Source organism: Plectropomus leopardus, chromosome 17, assembly GCF_008729295.1.
Source record: "Plectropomus leopardus isolate mb chromosome 17, YSFRI_Pleo_2.0, whole genome shotgun sequence".
NCBI classification, from domain to species: Eukaryota; Metazoa; Chordata; class Actinopteri; order Perciformes; family Serranidae; genus Plectropomus; species Plectropomus leopardus.
In genome coordinates this window covers 28,719,193-28,742,822 of record NC_056479.1, presented here as the reverse complement: position 1 = coordinate 28,742,822, position 23,630 = coordinate 28,719,193, and the positions used below count along the sequence as shown (strand labels likewise).

Here is a 23,630-nt window from a genome sequence, read left to right as displayed (position 1 = left end):
TGCACCGACCAAACTTAAGCTGAGTCTTAATTACGACCAGCCTTGATGCACATTCACATTAATGCTCAGGCTGTTGCTGAGGTGTTGCTAGGACACATTGATATTCTCCAGCTGTCGCGCTTTTATGTAACTTTCTCATTTGTAAGCAACTTTTTAATTTGCTTTTTTGGAGGAAATTTCACAGACATCAACATTTGACGATTAATGGAACTGCACAGGAGAGGTGTGTCTGCGTTTGATTGCTGGTATTGAAAAATAAGGATCACACAAGCATCTGAACGGACCAAAGTGACATTTGCCTTCAAGTTTATTATCTTGAGTGATAATGGACATCAGCAATGCACTTCTCAGTTTTGCAAGGAATCCATCCTGGGTTGCTGTTCAACTTTGTGGCTCTTGATTTTTAGAGACAGTTCAGTTTCTGACTTTACGCCTGCTCCTGACTAGACACAGGATTTACGCATAATCTTACTGAGAAGAAGGCTTAAGCCTAGATGGTGCAACCAGCGTCACTTTGAGGTTAAACTTTAGATGGCAAGTTACTGCTGGTGCAACTGCTCTACCACTGCCTTGAACAGATATTTCAATGTTTTATTGTGTGACTTTGGTGTCTAAAAGCTTTAGAAGGTAGAAGGTTGATTTATTGGTCATTTTTAAAACCAGGTTTAAAAAACTAAATTACTTTTGTCCTTGATTTGTGTTGTATTTGAAAGTTGAAAGATGAGTTGATTAAAATCAGCAACTACTATGAAAATTCCATCCAGGTGCTTGCTGACGTTGCTGCTGGTGGCATCATTCAATTCCTGCAGTGCACTTTTTGAATTTGCATCCGTCTTGTGTCCAAATGGCTCCTACAAGGTCAGTCCATCCAGCGCAACAGCTTGATCTGGGATGTTAGGGGTTAACCATGACCTGGTGAAGATGTGTGCAGAGCAGTCTCTGATCTCCCGTTGCTGAATGAGCCTTAATTGCATCTCATCCACTTTATTCTCTTGCGACCGGACATTAACCAGAAGAAGTCTTGGTAGAGGAACTGCTCTCGGTCAGCCTCGCCCTGATGCCGGCTCTCCTCCCTCTCTTTGTCTAGTGCTTTTGGTAAATTACTGTTTTTGTCAATGGAGTCTGGTGACTTTGACAAGAGCAAAGATGGAGTTTTTAACTGCTTTCCCATCAGAACGGGCTGTCTGATGGAAGGTAAAGCAGTATGCAGCTTGCACTTAAACTGATTGATTATTTTTCGTTGTTTGTTTGTTTTTAAATTGGGACTCTTTTAAAGTGGCTAAAATAAGTTTTGTTGCTGATGCCTCCAAAGCAGTGCGTTGCTTAGCTTTTGTGCCAAAGTCTGCTTCTCCAAACTGGGGGAATGCTGACTGACATCTAATGTATATAATATACTGACTATGTATAATTACTTTAAAAAATCCCTTTAAGCAGTGTTCTGTATGACTGTTTCTGTTTCCAACTAATCACAGTCTCTGTATAAACCACTGCAGCTTTAACAGTAACCCTCTGATTGCAGCGTCTTGACCCTGAAAATGAGCGTAATGATGAGTATGCACAGCTTTTCATTTATTAATGTCGCGCTAATGAAGCCAAAGATAAAACACGCTTTAATCGCGTTCTGTAATTTACATGAGCAGCGACCTCTGACAGCTATGGGAATGATTTATGGGCAAAAATCTGCTTTTAAATGGCTGGCGAAACGTGTTCATGAAACAGCAGTAAAATGCAGAGGTCACCTCCCGGCTTGTCCCGCCAAGATTTATACAGGGACTCTGGGGAGGAGACCTGCCTCTCATCGCTTATTAAATCATTTTTTTATAGCTCACTGTCAAAAACTGGACTGTTTCCTACTTTTTTTTTGTCAAGGCTACCATCACTGCTCTCCGTTTATTTTTTACCTTGTTTACAGGATGAATAATGGTGTGTGAAATGTGTGTGTGTGCTTTAACACTGTTGGATAATTCCCATAGCTGTACTGAAAATGGCACTTCCAGCACAACACATAAGTATGTGAAAATGCACACACACTTACAAACACCACAACAAAAGCTCACTTTGTTTAACCTACATACCTGCTGATCCAAATCTCTTATTACCAAAAAGCCTCACACTAATTCTGGGAAACCGCAGGAAGCCTGTGAACTCATCGTTCCCGTACACTCTGAGGCTTCTTTAGTCAAACAAACACACAGAAAGATGAGCCAGACTAAACACAGACAGATGATGTGAAAGCCCATAATTAAACACCTCTGCCCCTAAAGGGATCCACTCTGCCCACAGCTAAAACACCCTCACCGCCCAAACCCATTAGCTCTCTGCACAGTCATATTCAAGGTCTGAACAAAGAAGCACACGTTATCTGACTTGAAGCTTATTTTGACTGTCTAAATCATAGACTTAAAAAAATAATAGATGCAGCCACTTTGGTGTCACCCATTGGTTTGTGGTCTCCCGTCTTTTGCTTTTCTGATTTCTGCACGAGGAAAGCTTCAAAAACATCAACTGTCTTTACGATGGTTATGTTGGACCTGCTTTTCAAGCCCGTTCTCATTCCAAACTCTTAAAATAGCGCCTCTTTATCAGTGCTTTCGATGTCAACTGGCCATGCTAAGAGGCAAATGTTGCACCTGAGACGTTGCCGAATGGCTGCAGTGTTATTACATGCCTGCAGACAGCCAGAAGGCACCTGCCACATTTAATCGATATGTGCACGGGCAGCGTCACTTAAGACTGGACGGATGTGGCAGATTGAACCTGCCGTATGAATCGTGGCAGGACGGCGTCGTGTTGAAATGCTGGCATTTTGGCTGTTGCCATGTTGGCGTTTTGGTGCGACCATATTTGGACGAGAGGGTGGAGGTAACCCTAATGCTAACTGCTAGCCTGGTTACACAGTGTATTTACAGCTTAACTGTGATGATAATGTTAATGCTAATTTTTGCTACTGAAAAACTCGGTGAAAGCATTAAAACAATATGTACTTACAAGAAAAATATGACAATCCAACTGTCAACTTTTTGAAGGCCACCAAAATGTTAAAATTTACTTTCATAAACTGAAAACTGACTGAAAGAGTGAAAGCTTGGCAACATCTTCAGTAGGGATGCACAATAATCGGTTGTTGGTACTGATACTGTTGCAGTATATATGTATATATATATATATATATAATATATATATATACACACACATACATACAAAAACATTTTTGATGTAATTTCTGTTTCTTTTGGTCATTTTGTGTGTCTTTGTGGTTGTTTTGCCCTCATTTTGGTTATTTTGTGTCTCTTTGCAGTTTATTTTGCATCATTTTGTGGTCATTTTGAGCCTTGTTGTGGTCAAAACTGTTAATTTGAGTGACAGTTTGCAGATGAAGAACAAGGAGTCCCTGACAGTAGGGGTCCTCTGGACCTGTGTGCGGTCAGATTGCTGCAGTATCAACTCGTCAATGGACGGCACCCAGCTGTCACTCAAAGAGGTCACACCCTTAATTATGCATAACTTCAAGTCTTAAAAACATTTAAACAGTTAAGTTATATAAAAATTTAAAACTCGTACAGTTGTCATGAATGTTGAAAGTAGCTATAAAGACCCAAACTGTTTTTGTGCAAGGCTGTTTATTTGGCATTTTAACATGACGGTCTATATGGATTTACTCGCTCTTGGAGCCGGCCTCTAGTGGCCATTAGAGGAACTGCAGTTTTTGGCACTTTTGCATTTGCTTCATTTTTCAGCTGCTTGGTTCATACTGATCAAATAAACTGGACTTTGTGGTCAAACTGTGCTCAGGCCTAAGTCCCTGATTTGAAAGCCTCCTTTGGCTTTAACTGAGGCACAAATGCAGGCAGTAACTGTGTTTTCGGGTTTCCGTGCTGAAGTGTTTCCAGAATCCTTTGTGCTACAGTGGGACTCAGCAGACAGGAACCTGAAGACAAACACTGCACAGCTGCACAGACGTCCACTCCCTCGCAGCCACCACTGAACTCTGGTATATTTATTTAGGGCATCTGAGTTTGACTGACTGTCCGTCTATTAAAAAAACTTAGTGTGAGTCATCAAACAGAATGAAAAGCGGGCGCTGAATTAAGGAGTGAGTCTCTGTTTTCTGTTTGTAACACAGATAAAAGAAAGTAAAATGGATACTAAACCAAAAGCCAATTATCTGTTTCCAAATATAATTTGGCAGGTGATCCCATATTCAAGTCTCGTCCTTGGCAGCAGCACTTTCCAACGATGACACGGTGCTTATTAATTTCTGTCAGCGCACCGCCAAATCCCAAAGAGATTTTCTACATTATTAATTTTTAATGTAAACCTCGATTACTTGATAGCCATATGGTGGGTACATGGAAACGCTGCAATCCAAACACAAAACTGTTTTTTCACTGTTATTCATCAAGGAGACATTTCGGCTCTGTTTTAACCGTCACAGTTCTACAGGAGCAAAAGGCCGGTGGTCTGTTCATCGCCTAAAGCTGCTGTTTTCTTAACCCTTAAAAACCTGGTTCGATAACAGTTTTTCTTGTGTGTTCAAACGCCTCTCACAAGCTATTTAACCATTTGAGACCTTGGGGAAAAAAAAGTCAGTGACCCACATAGCAAGAAATGTTCCATAAAGAAATCTGAATACTCAGAAAATTATTTTTAAAAAGCTCCTCAGAAAACTATATTTAAAATTTACAAATTATATAAATATGTAAAATTAATTTACAGAATTCTAATATTTGAAACTGTTTTTCATCTCTTTTTTGTATTTTGACAGGTTTTTTTTTGTGTGTGTTTTTTGCAAGAAATAGCAAAAGGTGAAAATTAATTGTAATGAAGAAAATTATTTAAAAATTAGGATTAAAAAGGAGGAAGAATTATTAAGTTTGATCTAAAAACTAGGAAGATAATGTCCAGAATAATATATTTTATAATCATTATAATTATATATTTTACAAAAAAAAAAACATGTTTTAAAATTTTCTGTGCTTTTTTCGTGTAATTTTTCTTTTTTTTAAAACATTTATTCTGGCACTTTGGTTCTACTAGTTACAGGAACACATGATAAAAAAAATTTAAAATAAATTTCTCCACAAGACGGTTTCTGTCACTTAAGGCGGTTTTAATCACCCTGATGCTTTTTTAACAATAATATAATAACCTTTATTTATATAGCACTTTTCTTAACAAGGTCACAAAGTGCTTTACAGACAAGCAGCAGATTAAAAACAAGACAGAAATAAAACATCAATAAAATAAAGTGCAAAGAAAACATTAATCATAAAATTAATACTGGAAACATTTTTATGCCAGTAGCGTACAATGACAGTGAAAGGGATGATAAAACGTCGCATATTAAATATTTAAAAATACTATCCTATAAAAGAAAGTCTTAAGAAGGGATTTAAAAGATGATGACGATGTACCGAGTCTGATCTCAGCAAAATTAAGTGAATCAAGTCATCGTTTTTCTAATAAATTTGGTTTTAATGAGTCATTTAATTCTTCAAAAAGGAGCTGTATCCGGGATATTTTGGCATCACTTGCGTATTGTTGGGTAATCGGGGATGCGACAACATGTTTATATACAGTTTGTTCAAGACTGACACACAACAAAAGCGGTGTAACAGCCCAAAATATACCCCTGGCCAGACTAGTCCAGAGGCTCGTCCAGTTTATACACCACCGGTTATTATACCCCCCAAATTCAGATACACAAAATAATCAAGGATATAGTGCTCAATTTTGATTTATTTCTTTAACTTTGAGCTCAAATAACTACACCGTGGGGCGCCCAGTGGCTAGGTGGATAGAGCAGGCATGCCATGTATAGAGCCTGTGTCAATGCTGCAGCAGCCGTGGGTTCGATTCCGGCCTCGGCCCTTTGCTGCATGCCCCCCCCACAAGAAAAGCATCTTCAAAATAAATGAATAAATAAATAAAAAATAACCACAAGCTCTCCTAACTGCAGTGCCGAGATCTACCAAACGCTAACAAGTGTTCAGTCTGAAAATAACACCGGCGAGTGGCCCCTGGTGCCAAACCAAGCAGCCGAAAAAAACATCAGAAATGACAGCAAAAACCTTGTTTTGATCTACCAATCTGATAACAAGAAGTTACACAGAAATAGAGAGATGTCCACTCACCATGCTTGCTGAAAGCCCTGAAAGTCAAAATGAAGATGAGTCGTACACCCTGGAGTCTACTTTAGCTGGGCCAGACTACATCCTGGGTACAGTCTGACGGGGTTAATCTGGCCTGCTGCCATGTTTTTTGTCATCGCTGCATTTCTAGCTGCTTTTTAGCCCCCAAACGTGCGTGTTCTGTCGCCGTGTTTTCACTGAGGATAGTGCCACAAACATTGACCAAAGATTGCAAACTGGCTGGATCTCGGGCACCTTTAGCAGGTATCTGTGCACGTCCCTGGTGAGGAGTTTGGGAGTCAGTGGAAAGGTCACGTCATCACTGATTTTTCCTTTCGGCTCGATCCAAAAGTACTTTCTTCACTCACAGCAGACACTTAACAACTATTACTGAGTGACTCACGCTGCCTCTAACAGCCCTCCACTTCAGGAGGTTTTAAATCTGTGTGAGTATTTTACCTTAAAATCTACTGAATGGATGCCAGTAAAATGTAATCAATCAAGTGTGTTACGACTAACAAGGAAACTGGCCACGAATGCGTGCGGTGATAAAACCCTCAGATTTCACTGCACATTTTGCTTTAATGGCCCCAAAAATGCATCAGCTCTGCATTAACCGCCGAATCAAAAACCCGAGGACATAATCCACATCGATAACCGCTCCTCAACATTACCACAGCACAAAAAAAAATACTTAGATTATTTATAGTTTTAGTGAGAGCTCTGATTGCTGTTTTCAGACTCTTAAATTTGGATCTTGACTTTCTTTTAACCTTTAAAACATGAGCAAACTGACTTGATTTCTTTCAAAAACATGGGAAGAACGTGGTGAGCAACTTAACAACACGTGACCCAAACATTGGCAAGATATAAGTAAAAAAGTTACAAGAAAATAACCAGAAAATAAGCAAAAAAATTGTAAATAAAATGAAGACAGACAGAAAGAAAGAAAATAAAACAACTACAACAAAGCAACAAGACATTTATTTATTTTTAATTATTTTATTTTTCTGTAACATCTTTTTTTTAAATTATAAGAATTATAAATATAGTTTTCTGGGCGTTTTTTTTCTTATATATTAATTTTTTAAAGTATCTAATATCACCAATTTTCTCCATTTCAGAGATTTAAATGCTTTTTGAAAAGAGTCTAAATGTAGTACAAGAAAACCGAGGTGGATTCAGGTGTTAAAGGGTTAAGTGTTTATGGAAAACTGATTGGGGGTCTTTCTGGGATCAGACCTTTTTGATTTAATAAATGCTAAAGGGGCATAAAGATCCCATTTTTATGGCGCCAGACGGCCGAAAAGCATTCCAGATCACCGCTGTGACTGGAGAGAAAAAATATGTAATTAAGGTGCATTTTGTACATTAACATGAGATTTTAATGGCATCTACTCATATGCTATTATGATTTTATAGCTTTGATTAATTGCAAACAGCGAGGCTGAAAATACTTATGAGCTGTAAAATTAAGTAACTTAATTTTTCCTTTACGGCCTGTGCAGCGTGGACCCGCCTCTCGCCAGAGTCAGCCGGGCTCGACTACAGACCCCCGCGACCCGTAAAGCGAAACTTTGCTAGTTTCAACGACTCTGACTCCAGAACAGCTGAGTGTTTCACAGAAAAATGTAAGAAATAAATAAAAGAGATTCTGTCACTGAGCTGCACATTTCTCAACTCAAATGTTTTTAGAAACATATTTCAGCGTACTGTTTACCTGGAACACCAGATCGCCTGTAACACATAAACATTTATTATATTGAGAAAAGGCATTTATTAAATGATTCAACATATATTATTATTATTATTAGTAGTAGTTATTTTGAGATTTTACAATGCAATGTTAGAAAACAAAATAATTTTAAAAATCCTACTTACTATGTCAAGCATTTTTAAGACCTTTGAAAAATTAATTTAGGTCAATTTAAAATGAAATAAAGTCTTATTTTTAGATTAATGAATTCAATGCGTTTTTAGACTTCTTGAACCCTGCTCGTAGCGTACGACTCACATCGAATCGTAAAAATACTTCTTTAAAAGCATAAGTGGTGACAGAAAATGGATGGAAAGTCTGCCTAAAGATGCTGATGTTGATGACAATATCTTACATGTATTCTCACGGGGCGAACGTGTCAGAGTGAAAGACGGGACCATCTGCAGCGCACAGAAAAGCGTTGAGTGGTGAAATACAGCAGAGTCTTCATGTCAACCCCTGCAGGCTGAGTCAGTGTTAACCCCGGGGATTCAGACTGTGCCAGCATACAGACCAACCAGTCTGTCGGGGGTTGGGGGGGGGGGGGCTCCTTTCAGGCAGCAGTGCTCTGTGCAGCCACTAAGCAATAAAATTACAGCACTGAAAGTCATATTTTTCAGGTGCAACAGCAGCGTTGACACAGAGCTGAGACTGCAGCCCTGTGAGAGAGGACAACACCGCAGAACCGGTTTGTTTACACCACAAAGCAAGAAACGAGGGGATACGCCGCACACCGAGGTACTTCTGAGCTTTTACATCACGGGCTGAAAAACAGATAAAATGAAGACATAAATCTGGTCTGCGCAGTGGGGGGGCTGTAATTCACAGAGCTCTATGTGAAGTTATATTCTGCTTAATGTGCTCTCAGAGGACCCCCTGCAGTATCCCTCAGGGTTTCATTAAGCAGAGTAAATTAATAAAATGGGTTTGTTTTCTTAGAGATATGTGAGCACATCCACATTAAAGTAAAGCAAAACTAGTTCTGCTCAAATATAATGGCAGCTGTGTTGTAACTATGTTGTTTATACCCAAGTGGAAACTTTTGTAACTGAAAAATGAAGCCAACGCAGAAGCAACAAAAACTGCAGTTCCTCTAATGGCCACTAGAGGCAGGCTCCAATACAGAGTCAATCCCCACAGACACTCATGATAAAATGCCCAACTTTAAAGCAGAAATAAACGTGTCTCTATAGTTAATTTCACTATTCATGACAACTGCACAGTTGGTAAATTTTTATGTAAGTCATCTGTTTAAATGTTTTTAAGACTTGAGGTTATGCTTAATTAAGAGTTTGATCTCTTTGAGTTACAGTAACTGACGAGGAAAAGACTCAAAATGACCACAAAAAGATGCATATAAACTGCAAAGACACACAAAATAACTTAAAAAAGGGGGGCAAAACAACAACAAAGACACACAAAATGACCATAGAAATAAAATATATTGTACATTTGTGTGTTTTTAATGATGTATTGTTTTACGTGTTCGTATGTACCTTTGCTGTGTTTGAGTGAAGCCAAAGACAACACTTACTGACTAGGAAAAGACTGAAAATGACCACAAAAAGATGCAAAAAAACTCTGCAAAGAGACACAAAATAATGTACAAAAGAGGCAAAACAACCACAAAGACACACAAAATGACCAAAAAACCCCATAAAACTAATTCAAAGAGATGCAAAACCACCTCAAAATCAAAACCTGGGACATTGCTCTACTCTGTAATGTCTGTGTGGCTGCCTGTGTTTTGATTGTTTCTGGTTTATTTTGTACTCTAATGTGTTTCTGTGTTGCTGAAAAGCAGTTTTTTTACTGAGTGCAGCCGGTTTTAACTGGAGCACACCTAATGTTACGTTTAATTCCTTTCCTGTATAAATAAATAAATAAAAGGTCTGGGTGTCCTGCTCCTAACTAAACGGGCTGTGGGCCAAACAAACCCTGGACTTCTATGCAGATGTTCGCTTCCTGCATAATTGTGAAGCCAAACCATGATTTTTTTTAACTGAACCATCCATGCTTATGTTGCCTAAACATAAGCACATGCTTGTGTTGACATCCTGGCATTTGTTTCAGCATCCCAGACCGTCAAAAACAGACGCAGAGGGATACCTGGAGCGTAATATGCAGACGTAGAAGATTTGGTGACTTTACAAAAGCAATGTCCTTTATTTGTTACTGTCTGTTTATTTTTCCCTACAATATTTATCATTCATACTGATACATTTTTGGCATTGCACCTTACTGTCATCTAACTTTATGTTTTGCACCGACATTTGAGTCTTTCTATCTGCACCCTTCCAACTTTGTTTTGCAACGGCTGCACAGCCATTTTCCTCGTAATACACTCAGTTATATCTTATCTTATTTCATCTTATCTTCATACCTGAGATCCGTGCTGAGCCTCCTCTGATGTAAAGGGGCGGAGCCTGAAAGGCGTAGACGACATCGTTCTCAGCTATGCTGGTCAGATCGTCCTCATCAAAGAAGGAGCGCTGAAACCCTGTGGAGTAAACCTCCGTCAGGATCACCTGGAGACGAAAACACACACAAACACACATTAGTTTCCTTGTTATGTTGCCAAATCTCATAAATCTCATAATGCCGTGAGAGTGAACTTTGAACCCACTTGATTGAGTGCCATTTTTGGCACTTTTATTCCTCCTAATCTCAGATTTAGCTAAACCCCTTTTAAACCGGGGACTTGATTTCTGTCAAGGACATGAAAAGGCATCGAGCAACAAGAGAAAATAAAGAAAGAAAGAAAATAACCCAAAAATGAGACAGAAATTAGTAAAAAGTACAATAATCTGAAAATGAGCACAAAAATTGTTAAAGTAAAAAAAGACCTGAAAAAGTGATCAGCAAGTTACAATAATGCTTTAAAATATTATAGTAACAGTACAAGAAAATAATTTGAAAATTAGCACAAAAACACACGTATTATGTCCACGTTTCCCTAGAAAGTGACACAGCACAAACTAAAACCATGAAAGTGCAAAAAAGAAACAAAAAACCACAAAACTGTTAAAAATATAATAATTATGTAACTTATCTTAAATATCCGAATGTGATAATTATAAAGACATACATTTTCCCCAAACTTTAAAAAAATAAAGTTTTCTGAATCTACAAATTCCTTGCACGTTCAACGCTGAAAGGTTTAAATACTTGTGAACGATGCCTGAATGAAGTACAAGAAAAGTGACATCAATCCTGGATTCAAGGGTTAATGTCGGCCAAGAGAGTGTGGGTAAATTTCAGCCAATGGCGCTCAAGTAAAAGTCACAATACAATAAAAAAAATCATTACAATAACACTTGTGGCAGCCGAGACGAGCTGCTGTGCTGCTCGGTTACAGCAGTTTAAAACAGTAAAAAAAGAGTCCAGGGGTCGACAGATTATCAGGCTGGCTGATAATTAGGGCAGATATTTGGCATTTTGCAGATGATCTGAACCTGCATTTTATTTTTATGTAAATAAAGTGTCAGCACTGGAGGAACTTTGAATTTGCAAAACCTCAGTGAGCCGCTTTTTTTTTTTAACTTAACTTTTTAAAAAAAGTTACTAGGAACTTGCTGTATTTGATGTTGAAAGTTTCAGTTTTGATTAAACATTTGCTGTTGGAGTTTTTTATATTCCTATTTCTAATTACTGATATTTTTACTGTAAATGTATATCGACCTCAAACATCACAAACGGAGTATTTGTTCCTGGTTTTAGTTACCTGGTCTGGGGAGATTTTCCCCTCGTCAGCCACCATCCTCCTCAGACAGGCCACGGAGCCGAACAGAGGCACAGCCAGGCCGACCCGCAGGTACCGCTGTCCTTTAGTGCTGAACACCAGAATCACACACAGCGACCTGACACACACACACACACACACACACACACACACAATCAGAGACGGTAAGAAATAGAACAGCTTCTATTTTAATTTCTGTGCCATTTCTTCTGCAGCCTCCTCTACGACCAGGAAGGGACAAAAGAAGACTTTCATGAATAAATCAATACATTTTAACATTAATAATAGATCATTAGGACTTATTTTTATGTGTGCCAAATAATGGAATCTCTATTGCATTTTTTAAAACAGAGAGAGCGAGCGCTTGGCTCTGACCTCTCCAGAGGCAGCGCTGACATGAGCGGGGTGCCGCGACATAATGGCTTCTCTGAGTAACAGCACGCCGAGGAGAAACAGAGGAACCTGATCAGGTACCTGTGGGAGTCTGCGGCCTGGAGACCGCAGCTGGTGTTACAGAAACACACAGCCAAGAGATTATTATATGGAAAAATTGATTTTCTTATCCTGGAGTAAATTAAAAAAGACAAAAAATGACGATCTAAAGGCAGGTCATTGCTTCTGAAAGATGACAAAAAAAGCAAGAAAACAGCTAAACCAGAAGCTTCTAACATTAAAAAAAAAAGATTAAAAATTTTGCCACAGTCACCAGAGTTTACAGGTTTTATCACAGGTGAGTGCTGAGGACATCCAGCAGCAGGTGGCAGCTCACAGTCTGCTGCACAAACTCAGAATAGTCTCGACTCTGCAGCCAAAGAGACGGTTTTGCATGTTCACGATGTTTGTGCTCTCATGGCGCGTTCACACTGAACACGATGCGAGCATTTTGCACGGCGGGTTTAAAAACAAAGTCGATGCAAAGACACGAATAAACGCAAATTCACGCCAGGCGGGGCAATGGACGTGAAAATGTTGCACAAGTTGAAATTTTTTAACTTGTGCAGGAATTTCATGTGATGCCGTGTTGTGATAATTATGATCTTTGTGTCGATATAGCTGAGATTCTCCGGATGTTTAAATAAAAAAATGAAGGTCAAAGTGTGTCTCTGTCTGTGGAAGGACACAGAGACACTCAGCATCAGCAGAGACAGAACAAATACGGACCTGAAGCGTTCGGAGATCAGTGAGCAAAAAGCTCTAAAGTTACACAGTAAGCTCTGAAAATCACCTTTGTCTTGTGTTAGCGATTTTTAATGTCATGTTTAAACGCTGGGCTAAAAACAAATGACTTTTTTTGGCATTCTGACGAATATCTGTGTCAGCATGAGAGAGACAACTCATATATAAAAACTAGGGATGATAACAACTAATCAATGATCGATTAATCGGTCATTAAGAATTTAATCGAACATGTGAAATTTAATTGATTAATCAATCAGGAAATGAAATGCTGTCATAATATATGTGATATGTTGCTGTGAGCTTCGACTGAAGATTAAAAGCAGTTGGTAAAATTAGCAAAGTTCTTATATTTTTTCAAAAAATAATTAATCAATTGTTCATTTTATTGATTAATCGATTAAAGGAACGTGCCTACAATTTGCAACCTTCATAAAAACACAAAACAGTACTAAGTTTACTGTGTTATTTTAGTTTAAGTTTATGTTTAAGTTAGTTTACTACAAGTAAAGTTTAAGTTAATTACCACAAAAATGTCCCATAAAGTTATATAATTGCAGTTACAGTAGGTATAATTGGTCCAGTAGCGAATGCTCAGGGACCCCGTAACGGTCCACAGCCCAGGGGTTTGGAACCTCTGATTTTAGGGACCACCCGGTTTATATTCTTCAAGCATATCATGAGTGTATTTTTGCCCCGAGCCATGCAGAGATTTAAAAACCAGCAGCAGGTTTTAGAAGCAGCTCTGTAATTAACTGGAAGCCAGTTTAAAGATTCAACAACACCAGTATCTCCATAAATCTGCTGCTTCTGTCAGAGTGTTGTTAAATCTGAGCATCTGAGACAAAAAAACCCAAAAAACAAATGAAGCGCTGCGTGTTTGCTCCTGTTTCACAGATTTGGGTGGAAACTTCAAAAGAGAACAGCGAAAAGTGAACAGTAATTGGCTGCGCTCATCAAGCCTCGGCTCAGGGAGGTATCCCCAATTTATGCTAATTTCGTTTTTCGTACCAGCGTGGACAAAACAAAACAGTGTAACCGCCAGAGCGCTCTGCAGGGTGCTGGATTTTATTGTTCACTTACAGCTTTAATTTAAGCAATAATTTGAGACGATGATTACCTTTTTTTTTGACAAAACACCCTCTCGTTTTGCTTCCATCTGATGAGACAATTTTCAGTTAAAATGTAACTAAAAACAAATTTTAATGAGATCCACACAAAAGCTCAGCTTTAACCCTTTAACACCTGGAGAGACATCACTTCTCTGGTGCTGCTTCTAAACATCTTCATAAATAATAAATTCATTGATGATTCATACATTTGACATATTCTCTGTCTTTGTGTGTACGTGTGTGTATGTTTATGCATATGTTTCATAATTTTTTTTGGAAATCACTTTGTGCTTTTGCTTGAAAAGTGCTCTTACAAATACATTTTATTATTATTATTAATATAATAACTATTTAAACCTTCAACTTTTATTGGGAAAAAAGTAATAAGAAATTTGGCACAAACCGTCCTGCAAATAACAGGAAATTAGCAGGTTTGGAAAATTTTCTTTAAAGAAGCTGGAAAAATGTCCAAAAAAAAAAGTCCATTAATAATTAATGTGATTATATATTAAAATTATTTTACAGAATTTTAAGCACAGACTCAGGTAGTTTCCTTTTTTTTTTTTTTTTTTCATTTCATTTAATTTTCTTTAGGTTTTTCTCAATTTTTTCATCTTTTTTTAGAAATATTTTGCATAATTTTGGGGTAATTTCTCCCTAAATTATCCAGAAAACTATATATTTATTTATAAAGTCTTTTTTTTTCAACTTATTTTCTGGTATTTTTCTTGTACCTATGTTACTAAATTCTTTCTTTTTTGAGCCATTTCTTGTAAAGTTGCTCATCGCCTTCTTTGAATGTTTTCAAAAGAAAATCAAGCCAATTTGCTCAAATGTTGAAATAAAGAGTAAACAAAATCATCTAACATGCAAAGAGCACATGATTGCAGAGGGATGGAGCCCCGTGTTTGGAGAGCTGGGCACAGAAAACGTCGGTTTGCTAACAAACAGACGCACAGACGTGATCTGGCTGGGAGGAGCTGAACTCTTCACACGCACAAGAAAAATATTTTAGGAGACGATCCTTCTGTTTTCTCCTCAGTTTATCCCTCAGAAGCGTTTTCTCTCACCCTGTCTGCCGCGCAGGAAAAACACAGGAAGGTAACTGAATGCTTTCAACTTGGCTCGCCGGTAGAGCGAAGCTCTTAAAAACAATTTCCCAAATTAGAAGGGATGCTGGATGAACTTGCGTGCACTATTTCCAAGATTAAAAAATAAAAGGAAGGAAATAACCAGCGAGAAGAAACCCTGGCGAACGTTAAAATAGTGATCAACACGTCTGTGTGTCAAACACACGAAAGAGTCAAAATCAAAATAATAGACGATTTAAAGTGACATTTTTGACAAAAAGATATATTGATTCGTTGAATGTGTAGCTGGAGAATATGAATATGAACTTATATTATATAATATATATAAATATATATAAAATCCCTTTTTTTAAAAAATCCCTTTGTACCCACCACCCTATTTAACCCTTTAAAACCTGGACTGACATCACTTCTCCTGCACTTCTTTAAATGCCTCTCACATGTATCTCTGAACCTTTGAGCAAATTCTGTTTTTTAAAAAATGTTTTTTTTAAATTTTTTTAAAACATGGGGTAAAAAAAAGAAAATGAGCATCTTGGAAAGAAATGTCCAGCATTTTGCAAGATTTAGAAAATTATCAAAAATAAGCTTAAGAAATACGTCCAGAAAAACTCTTGTATTAACATTATTATAAATATTTTTTTTTTATTATAGTTATCATTAGTTATTTTCATTTTTTATTATTATTTTAAGCACTTTTTTGTAAATTTTTTAGGCAATCCTTTTTTTATTTTATTTATTTTTGCAATTTGTGATAAATTTCCTGCCAAGTTGCTGATTTAATTTCTCTTTTTTTTTTGACAGAAATCAAACCAATTTATTCATATTTCAAAGGTTTAAATATTTGTGAAATGTGTCTGAACACAGCACACGAAAACTAATGCCGATCCAGGTTTTAAAGGGTTCAAACAAAAAGCCCAGTCTTTGCATGAGGAATTTTGTTTTTTTGTGTTTGACAAAGAGACATGAATAAAGTGCGAGAGCGAGCAGCTGTGAAAGGAGTGAATGGGGTCTCCCTGGGTGAAAATGTCAGGATTTCCTGAGCAGGCTGAACCTGGTCGACCTGACACGGAGGCTGCGGCTCTGTTGTGATGTAAAGTTGAATACGACATTGTTCCTCGATGTGGAGAGGGTTTTCCACCAGCTTTTCCTTTTCGGTACCGGCCCTCCAGCTTCACAATTACTTGTGTTCCTACTGTATGTGGTGCGTGAACAAAGCTGGGTGAAGTCCAGCAGCAGCTCTTATTGTTACCCTGCTTTTAAAAAGAAATATTTCCACGTTTTTTCTGTCTCACAGGGAGTTCGATGATTGATGCTGCGCTCGTGTGTCTGTACTGTGAATATGAATTTAGGGACAGATGTAGGAGAGAAAATGTTGGGAGTGCGGCTTCGTCCTAAAGTAACAAAATCTATAACTCTCAACGAATCATTGTCATATGTTTTATTTAATTTGTACAAAAAGCTGAAGTGTAAAAATAGGTAAACAGGATCAGTTCTTTGAAAATTAGATTGTTTCAAACCATATTATGACCCTTTCACAGAGATATTGGAGCATATCGGCATAAATATAGATATTTTTTTTTTTATTTAACTTCATAATTTATTTAACATTACAACAGAAATGTATGAAACTTTAATTTCACAGTAGTTTATGTATCTTTATTTAATGACAGAAGCTGCTTTATATGCAACCGTAGTTCATTTAATCATTTTGCATTTTAGGTCTTTACAGTAGTTTAGAGGAGATTTCAAAATATCAAGATTTTTATTATGTATAGCCTAAAAATATTGTGATATTATTTCAGAGCCATGTCGCCCAGCTCAACATTAACAACACAATCTAATGCTGAAAGAACGAAGCATTTATAGCAACAACACAAACATCAGCAAAACGTTTCTGCTAAAGAGAAATAAACTGTCAGGAGCTACTGAATCTGTAACTGATTAGACTTATTGACTTATTGAGATATATATTGTGTAATAAGTTATAGCCTTAAAATATTGTGATACTGTCGTAACCCTTTAAAACCTGAGCAAAATTGGGTTGATTTCTTTCAAAAACATTAGAGGAACTTGACAAGAAATGGCCCAAAAATTTAAAGTATTCTGTAACATATTTTGAATATATAATTATAATAATCATAGATATTGAGTTTTTGGACATTTCCCCCCTTTTGCATTTTATTTTTAATTTTTTAAAATTATTTCTCTGTCTCTATTTTTTTTACATTAATTTCGAGGTTGTTTTTTCTTGTCACCTTTCTTGTGCTGCATTCAGACCCCCTTTTTGAGAAAACTGATTTAATTTCAACTGCAATAAATGAATAAATGTAGAAAATTATTTGTTTTAAAGGCTTGGGGAAAATGTTGAGAAAACCATATTCAGAATTATCATAATTATTTAAAAATATTTATTTTATATAGTTATTATAATTTGTTGAGCTATTTTTCAGGTCTTTTTTTTTAAAAAAACCTATTGTATTTAATTTATTTATTTAATTCCTGCAAATTGTAAGAAATTGGTAAAAGGTGGCAAGAAAACAACCTGTTTTTTGGTCCATCCAGGTTTCATGTGGCTCAGCCCGGAGGGAGGCATCACAGAGAAACACGCTGATAAAACGCCGTAATATTGTTTTTGAGACCTCGTATGATGGACTGCGGTGTGGATAAACTCACCTGGTCTGTCGCAGAGGAATGGGCAGTGAGATGCAGAGGAAGGGGTCGAAGGTGTTGCTCTGTTTCATACAGTGGGGGCACGTCAGTGAAGATCTGAGGCGAGAGAAAGCACACGGCTACGTTAGTCTCCGAAAAAACCCACCGACTTCCACGCTAATCTGGAAGTCCTCCTGATTAAGTCTGGCAGGAGAGGAGATGGCTTAATCTCGTTACAAGTGAACAACACGGTCAGGATGAACACGGCGTTCCACTCTTCATCTGATTGTGAGAACGGAAAAGATGAGTGATGTAACCGGTGAGAACGAGAGAGACGAGGAGCTGGCTTTGGGAGGAGGGGGGCTAAAGTAGTAAAAGAAGCCCCCGGGGCCGATGGGGGCTATAAAGGGGAACCGGCAGAAGTGGTTTCCATCTTGTTGCATCACTCTCACCAGTGCTACTAACGCCGGCGTGATGCCATTACGGGATCCCCGCGCGGAGAGACGCGGGGAGCTTTCCTAAGCGACGGTCCTTCCTCCTCTGCATCTAAACACTCGGACACGGATCACCGAAATGTCCAGCATGTTTTTTCTGTTCCAACAGTTTTCCGTTGAGCCTCTTTTTGTTGATGAATCACAGGAGGAACTCATTCAGGTTAGCTCATTGTCTCAACAATGAGTCAGAGAGCCCGCTGATGTTAATGGACCGATGGCTGGAAGTGATTTTGTAAACCGTCCGGCGACTAAATTTAATCTTTTTGTCCAGGATTTAGAGTTAATCTGTGCGGGATTTCCTGGATTACACTTTGTGTAAATACACGATAATTAAGTGAATCTTGAATAGGTGCTTTGATTAGGAGCATCTGTACATGTGTACAGGCTAAAAACCAAAAACTTTACACAAGCGGATTCGACATCAACCTGTTAGATGCAAAAATCAAATTTAGCATTAAAATAGAAATTCGTCATTTGTCATCTTCATCTTTGTGTGATCTGATGACAGAAACTTCATATCCATATTGATTCAGCTCTAACATGTGACCACTGGCTGCTTGATGCAACGCAATCTGCATTAAATATAGTTTGCAAATGAGGAGAAAACTTTAAACACTAGCTTAAAGTAATGGATAAATCACAAAAAATAGAAGAAACTAAAAAAAGATAGACAAAATAAAAAAAAATAATAGTGAGCTAAAGTAGCAGAAAAACATGTTGAAATAGTTAACGTGCTAAAGTAGTGAGCTCAAAGTAATGAATAAGTGGGTGAAACAGTTAACTAAAGGTAATGGATAAACAGTGTTTAGAGTGTCGTGGCGGAGCACTTCATGAGATCTTTTTAGCAGTTTGTGATTCACACGGTGGATAATTGATCCGTTGATCCGATCGGATCAGATTGATGGATGTGAGGAGCAGCTGCTGCAAGTGTGATGCAAACTTTTAGACTCAGCAGAGATACGGTTAATTTTAAAGAGCGCCTGAAGTTCTGCTGCTCCCTCTGTACCCAGAGTACACTCTGCGGTCCGAGTATACAGTATAATATATATATATATATATATATATATGTGTCTACACACACACACACACACACACACACACACACATATGAGGGTTGGATCCAAATATTCAGCGATTTGGGTATTGGTTAATTGGATAAGTATTTCGGCTTTCAAACATTCTTTTTGGACAAATGCCATTTCAGTGTTTGTGAAACTGCTGCTGTGCCTGACACACACGCACACGCACGCCACACACACACACACACACACACACGCACACGCACACACACACACACACACACACACACACAGTGACAGGAATGATCATTTTACCAAAAAGTTATTAACGGGCGAATTGACTGTGCTGTGTCATTTTGGTGTCACTGTGTGCAGCACCTCAACACCGAGTGGATCTCTGTTTCTGCAGCACAGAGCGAGTGAATTTCAATATCTTCCATTATTCGGACACTTGAATGAAATCAATCAAAAAAAAATTATTGTACTGAGTGACTGTCAGATTTTTTTGTTTCTTTTAAAAACCCTGTACAACTAACCCAGCATCAACACATTAAGGGGAAAATCTTAATTTTTTATGCCATAATTTACCGGGTTACAGTGCTAGGGTCATTATTCTGAATTACTTTTTCATTTTGTTCTTTTATTATCGGCATGATGGGTATAAATCTGCAGTTATGTGCAGAGAAATAACTTTATCAGTGACAGGTTTGTGGCTGTATATGGAAACCACTGTGCTGCACATAAATTCATAATAGACTTGTGCGCAGAATAACCCCAGAAGCAATAAAGTACACAGACTGTGAGTACTCTGGGACACTTAAATCTCATATGAAAAGAAGAAAAATCATATATTCTACCTTTTGATGAAAATATAAGGATAATATTTAAATGAAATCAAGAGTAAATTCCCTTATTGGTATCATAAATCTCGCCAAAAATTCTCCCAGCTCATATATGTTGAACTTTTACGGCCTTCATGACATCCAGCCGCCGGAAATGAAGTCACAGATGAACTGTTCGAATGTGTTTTCCTTATAGGAGGGCACCTGACAGACCCTGTGGGGAGGAGAGACGGGGCAGTGAATAAAGCTTTATTCAAGCAAGCCCAGCTGACACTGGCTCTGAGTGGATCTCTCCCTCTTGGCAGAGCAGAAAGGCCGCCCTACGGATGTCTTATTCTCGCCAGGAAACAGTGAGGGTAACTGCACTTCGTGCATACAAATCACACTCGGCCGCCACTAAAACATAGATGTGCCCCACGCTGCTCCGAAACACTTAAAAAGAGAAAAGGAGTGAAAGAAGAGGTGATATTCTGGTGATGCTCTAATGGAGGCAGCGTGCAGAGGTTGAGAGGCATGTATCCGCTGTCTGGGGTGCAGTCGAGCTGAAGAGACTCTGAGCTGGATGCTTTGCAGGACCACACACACTAGGTGGGTTTCCGTTACAGATTTGTGCAAAACTTAAGCGATATTTTCAATAATTTTGATAAGACAGATTGTAATTGAGTGATATTATGGGACTTTCCTCTCACGATAACATTCCAAGAAGTGTAACATAGCAAATATAACATTACATAAAGTGCATATACTACGTTACTCAATATAAAACCGGATGTTCCTAAGCCTGATATCTTCTTCCACTTTCATTTATATAAATGCATATGCATATCCATGCAAGTATGCATCTACTCACGTATGTACATGTACACATGTACACACACACACACACACATATACTACAGCTGTAAAGAGCTGGACAATACAATCGATATGGGCAAAATTACCGTAGTTCGCTGCTCAAAATGTCGGTTTTAATTCATTTTCGATTAATTTTCCAGCACTATATGCATGGAAAAAAGTGAGAAATGAAAATAATAATAATAATAATAATAACAATAACAATAAAAGGACGATGAAAAAATTAAATGCTAAAGCCAGTCTAATGTCGCCGTAATGTCTTTATCTTGCATAAGAGTTAAGAAGATTTCTGCCTCTTCTTCCCTCCACATATACCGCGTTATGTTTCGTGACTTTTTCACTTCTTTGGGTTTATTAGTGGTCGTTATCCATAAAGTCACTATAGCGCGAGCTAGAAAAGTGAAAAAAGTGTCTCCATTGGAGTTTGGCAAAATATGACTTTTCCAAATCGCCTGAAATACCAATAATACCAATGCCGAATGCAAGCGTAAAAACTTTTTTGCAATAATGGGAGTTGACTTTTCAAAACTAATTTGTTTTAAAAAGTCAACTGTCAAGTGTTTTTTGTATTCACAATTTTAATTTGTGCAATTTGAGGGTTAATGGAAGCCCACCTAGTGATAGAGAGTAACACAGGTGGCTTTTAGGCTCCTATAGCTTAAAGGAATAGTTCACCAAAAATGAAAATTCTGTCATTAGATTAAAAGAGGATTCCTGCAGATCCTTAAAGTCTTACAAGGCATAATAGCGCCTTAATTGGAATTAAAAATGTCTTAAATTAATCTTTTAAAAGTCTTTTAAATGATAAAACATGAAATTAGAATTGTATTAGTTGTTTTTTTGGTTGTTTGTTTGTTTAAGGACATTGCTTTGTAAAATCTCAAAATAAACATTTTTTTTTCAATAATATATTTTTTTTTAATAATTTACCAGACTTCTTCTTTTCAACACATCATAATGCGATTTAAGTGGAATCCCACATTGCAGATGGATAAAAAAAAAACAAAATCCAAAGAAAACTCAACAATAAATGGCAGGTATTTCCCATTTTAAACGCGATCTGACTTTTGCACTGGACAGAAATGTTTTATGTTACCATAGAAATTTAAGCAAAACTTTTCCTAACATTAATTAAAATAAAGACCAATTTTACAATAACCAAACCTGGAGGGAAAACCCCCCAAAACATAAACCAACATTTTTAAATTTAGGTTAGAGACAATTTTGCCCATTTTTTTATGGATACAGAAAAAGTTTTGGTCCAGTGAAAAAGTTAGACCTGCTGAGAAAAGGGAAATACCTGACATTTGTTTTTGAGTTATCTTGGAGATTTTGCTGAATTCTCTCTCTGCGTGTGAGAATCCACTGCCCGAAGACAGATTTGGTTGATTATTTGAAAAAAAGAGAAAAAAAAAGCTACCATTTATTTTTTAGTTTTACAAAACAACTTAAAGAAAATCTAATTACCATGCCTGAGCAGTTGTTAAACTTTTAAAAGATTAATTGAAGACATTTTAATACTAATTAAAGCCTTATTAAGCCTCCTAAGACTTTTTAAGGATCTGCGGGAACCCGGTCTTTATCTAATTGATTTTCTTTCCTGCAAGAGGCAATTAAAACAACAGAAAGTCTCAACAGCTTCAGATTAAATAGACTGGCAGCTAATTCTTCTCACTAAGCCTGGCAGCGATCCTCTGCACTCGTTTATTCACCTCACTGTCGCTCTGAAATGGAAAACTTTAAACTTTAATGTTTGCCTCATTATAATTCGCTAATTGAAATGATTACGCACATCACAAACAGACTCGTCACTGGACCTGAAGTTAAGCATAACCAGACTGATTTCCACAGCTCTGCAGCGCGACAGAAAGCTCACATCATCAAAACGCTCTGGCTTCGTTTATCTTTAACCCTTTGAAACCAGGAGCGACATCACTTTTCTTTCTGCTGCATTCAGACTCCTTTAACAAGTATACCATGTTACGCTTTATATGTGATCAAAAATTGATATTTAATCTGTGAATTAATAAAAAAACATCCTTACCAATGACCAAACATTGACTTTTGCCCGCCATTTTAATACATTTGTCACGTCAAGTTGGCAAAACTTTAAACTTTAGAGTTTAAAGTTTGTTTGCTTGCTACCGATAATAGATGCAGATACTAAAATGTGCAACAAGTAAAAGTAAATGATAGCTACTAGGTACAAAAGATATTGTTTTTATCAACACTTTTGACATTTCCACTGCCCTGAAACATCATGCAAAACTTGGTAACTTGGGTTTTTTTGTCCAAATTTCCCAGTTTTCCACTCGTAATTAAGACTTTGGAGGGCCGTACACGAGCTCTTCACTCCTAAATACGGTAAATACGATATTTCTGTGTTGATGACGTTCTGTAGTCTCATTTCCTGATATATCTTATGTCGCAGAACAACACATGAAAATCTCTTCAGCTCGTGTTAACCGCAGATCTTATTTCAAGCTTCCAAACAAAAACACACTCGAAAAACCCGCTGACTTCGAGCTGAGGGAACCCGAGTACAGAGATGCTAAGTTAACCCCCGCAGCACTCTGTGGCAGGTCTGTCGCCACAGTCTACATGTGGTGAGTCGCAGTATTCGGCCTGTAGCAGTTACCCAATCCTTCCAATCATAACAAATCAATCATGTGATCAAAACAAAAGATCCCGCAGTCCGACTGACTCGGACATGCGAGCGTCTCTCGGAGAAAGTGCCGCCGCAGTAAGACGAGCCGCGCT

The 23,630-nt window shown here is 37.7% G+C and overlaps 1 protein-coding gene across 1 annotated transcript in view; it reads right to left on the bottom strand.

Moving 5' to 3' along the window:
• Positions 1-23,630, bottom strand: part of usp43b (ubiquitin specific peptidase 43b) — a 96,222-nt gene that overhangs the window by 29,983 nt on the left and 42,609 nt on the right. The window contains 3 exon segments of the mRNA XM_042504290.1: positions 10,271-10,415; positions 11,612-11,747; positions 17,685-17,777. Of these exon segments, the coding sequence (XP_042360224.1) occupies positions 10,271-10,415; positions 11,612-11,747; positions 17,685-17,777 (374 nt within the window).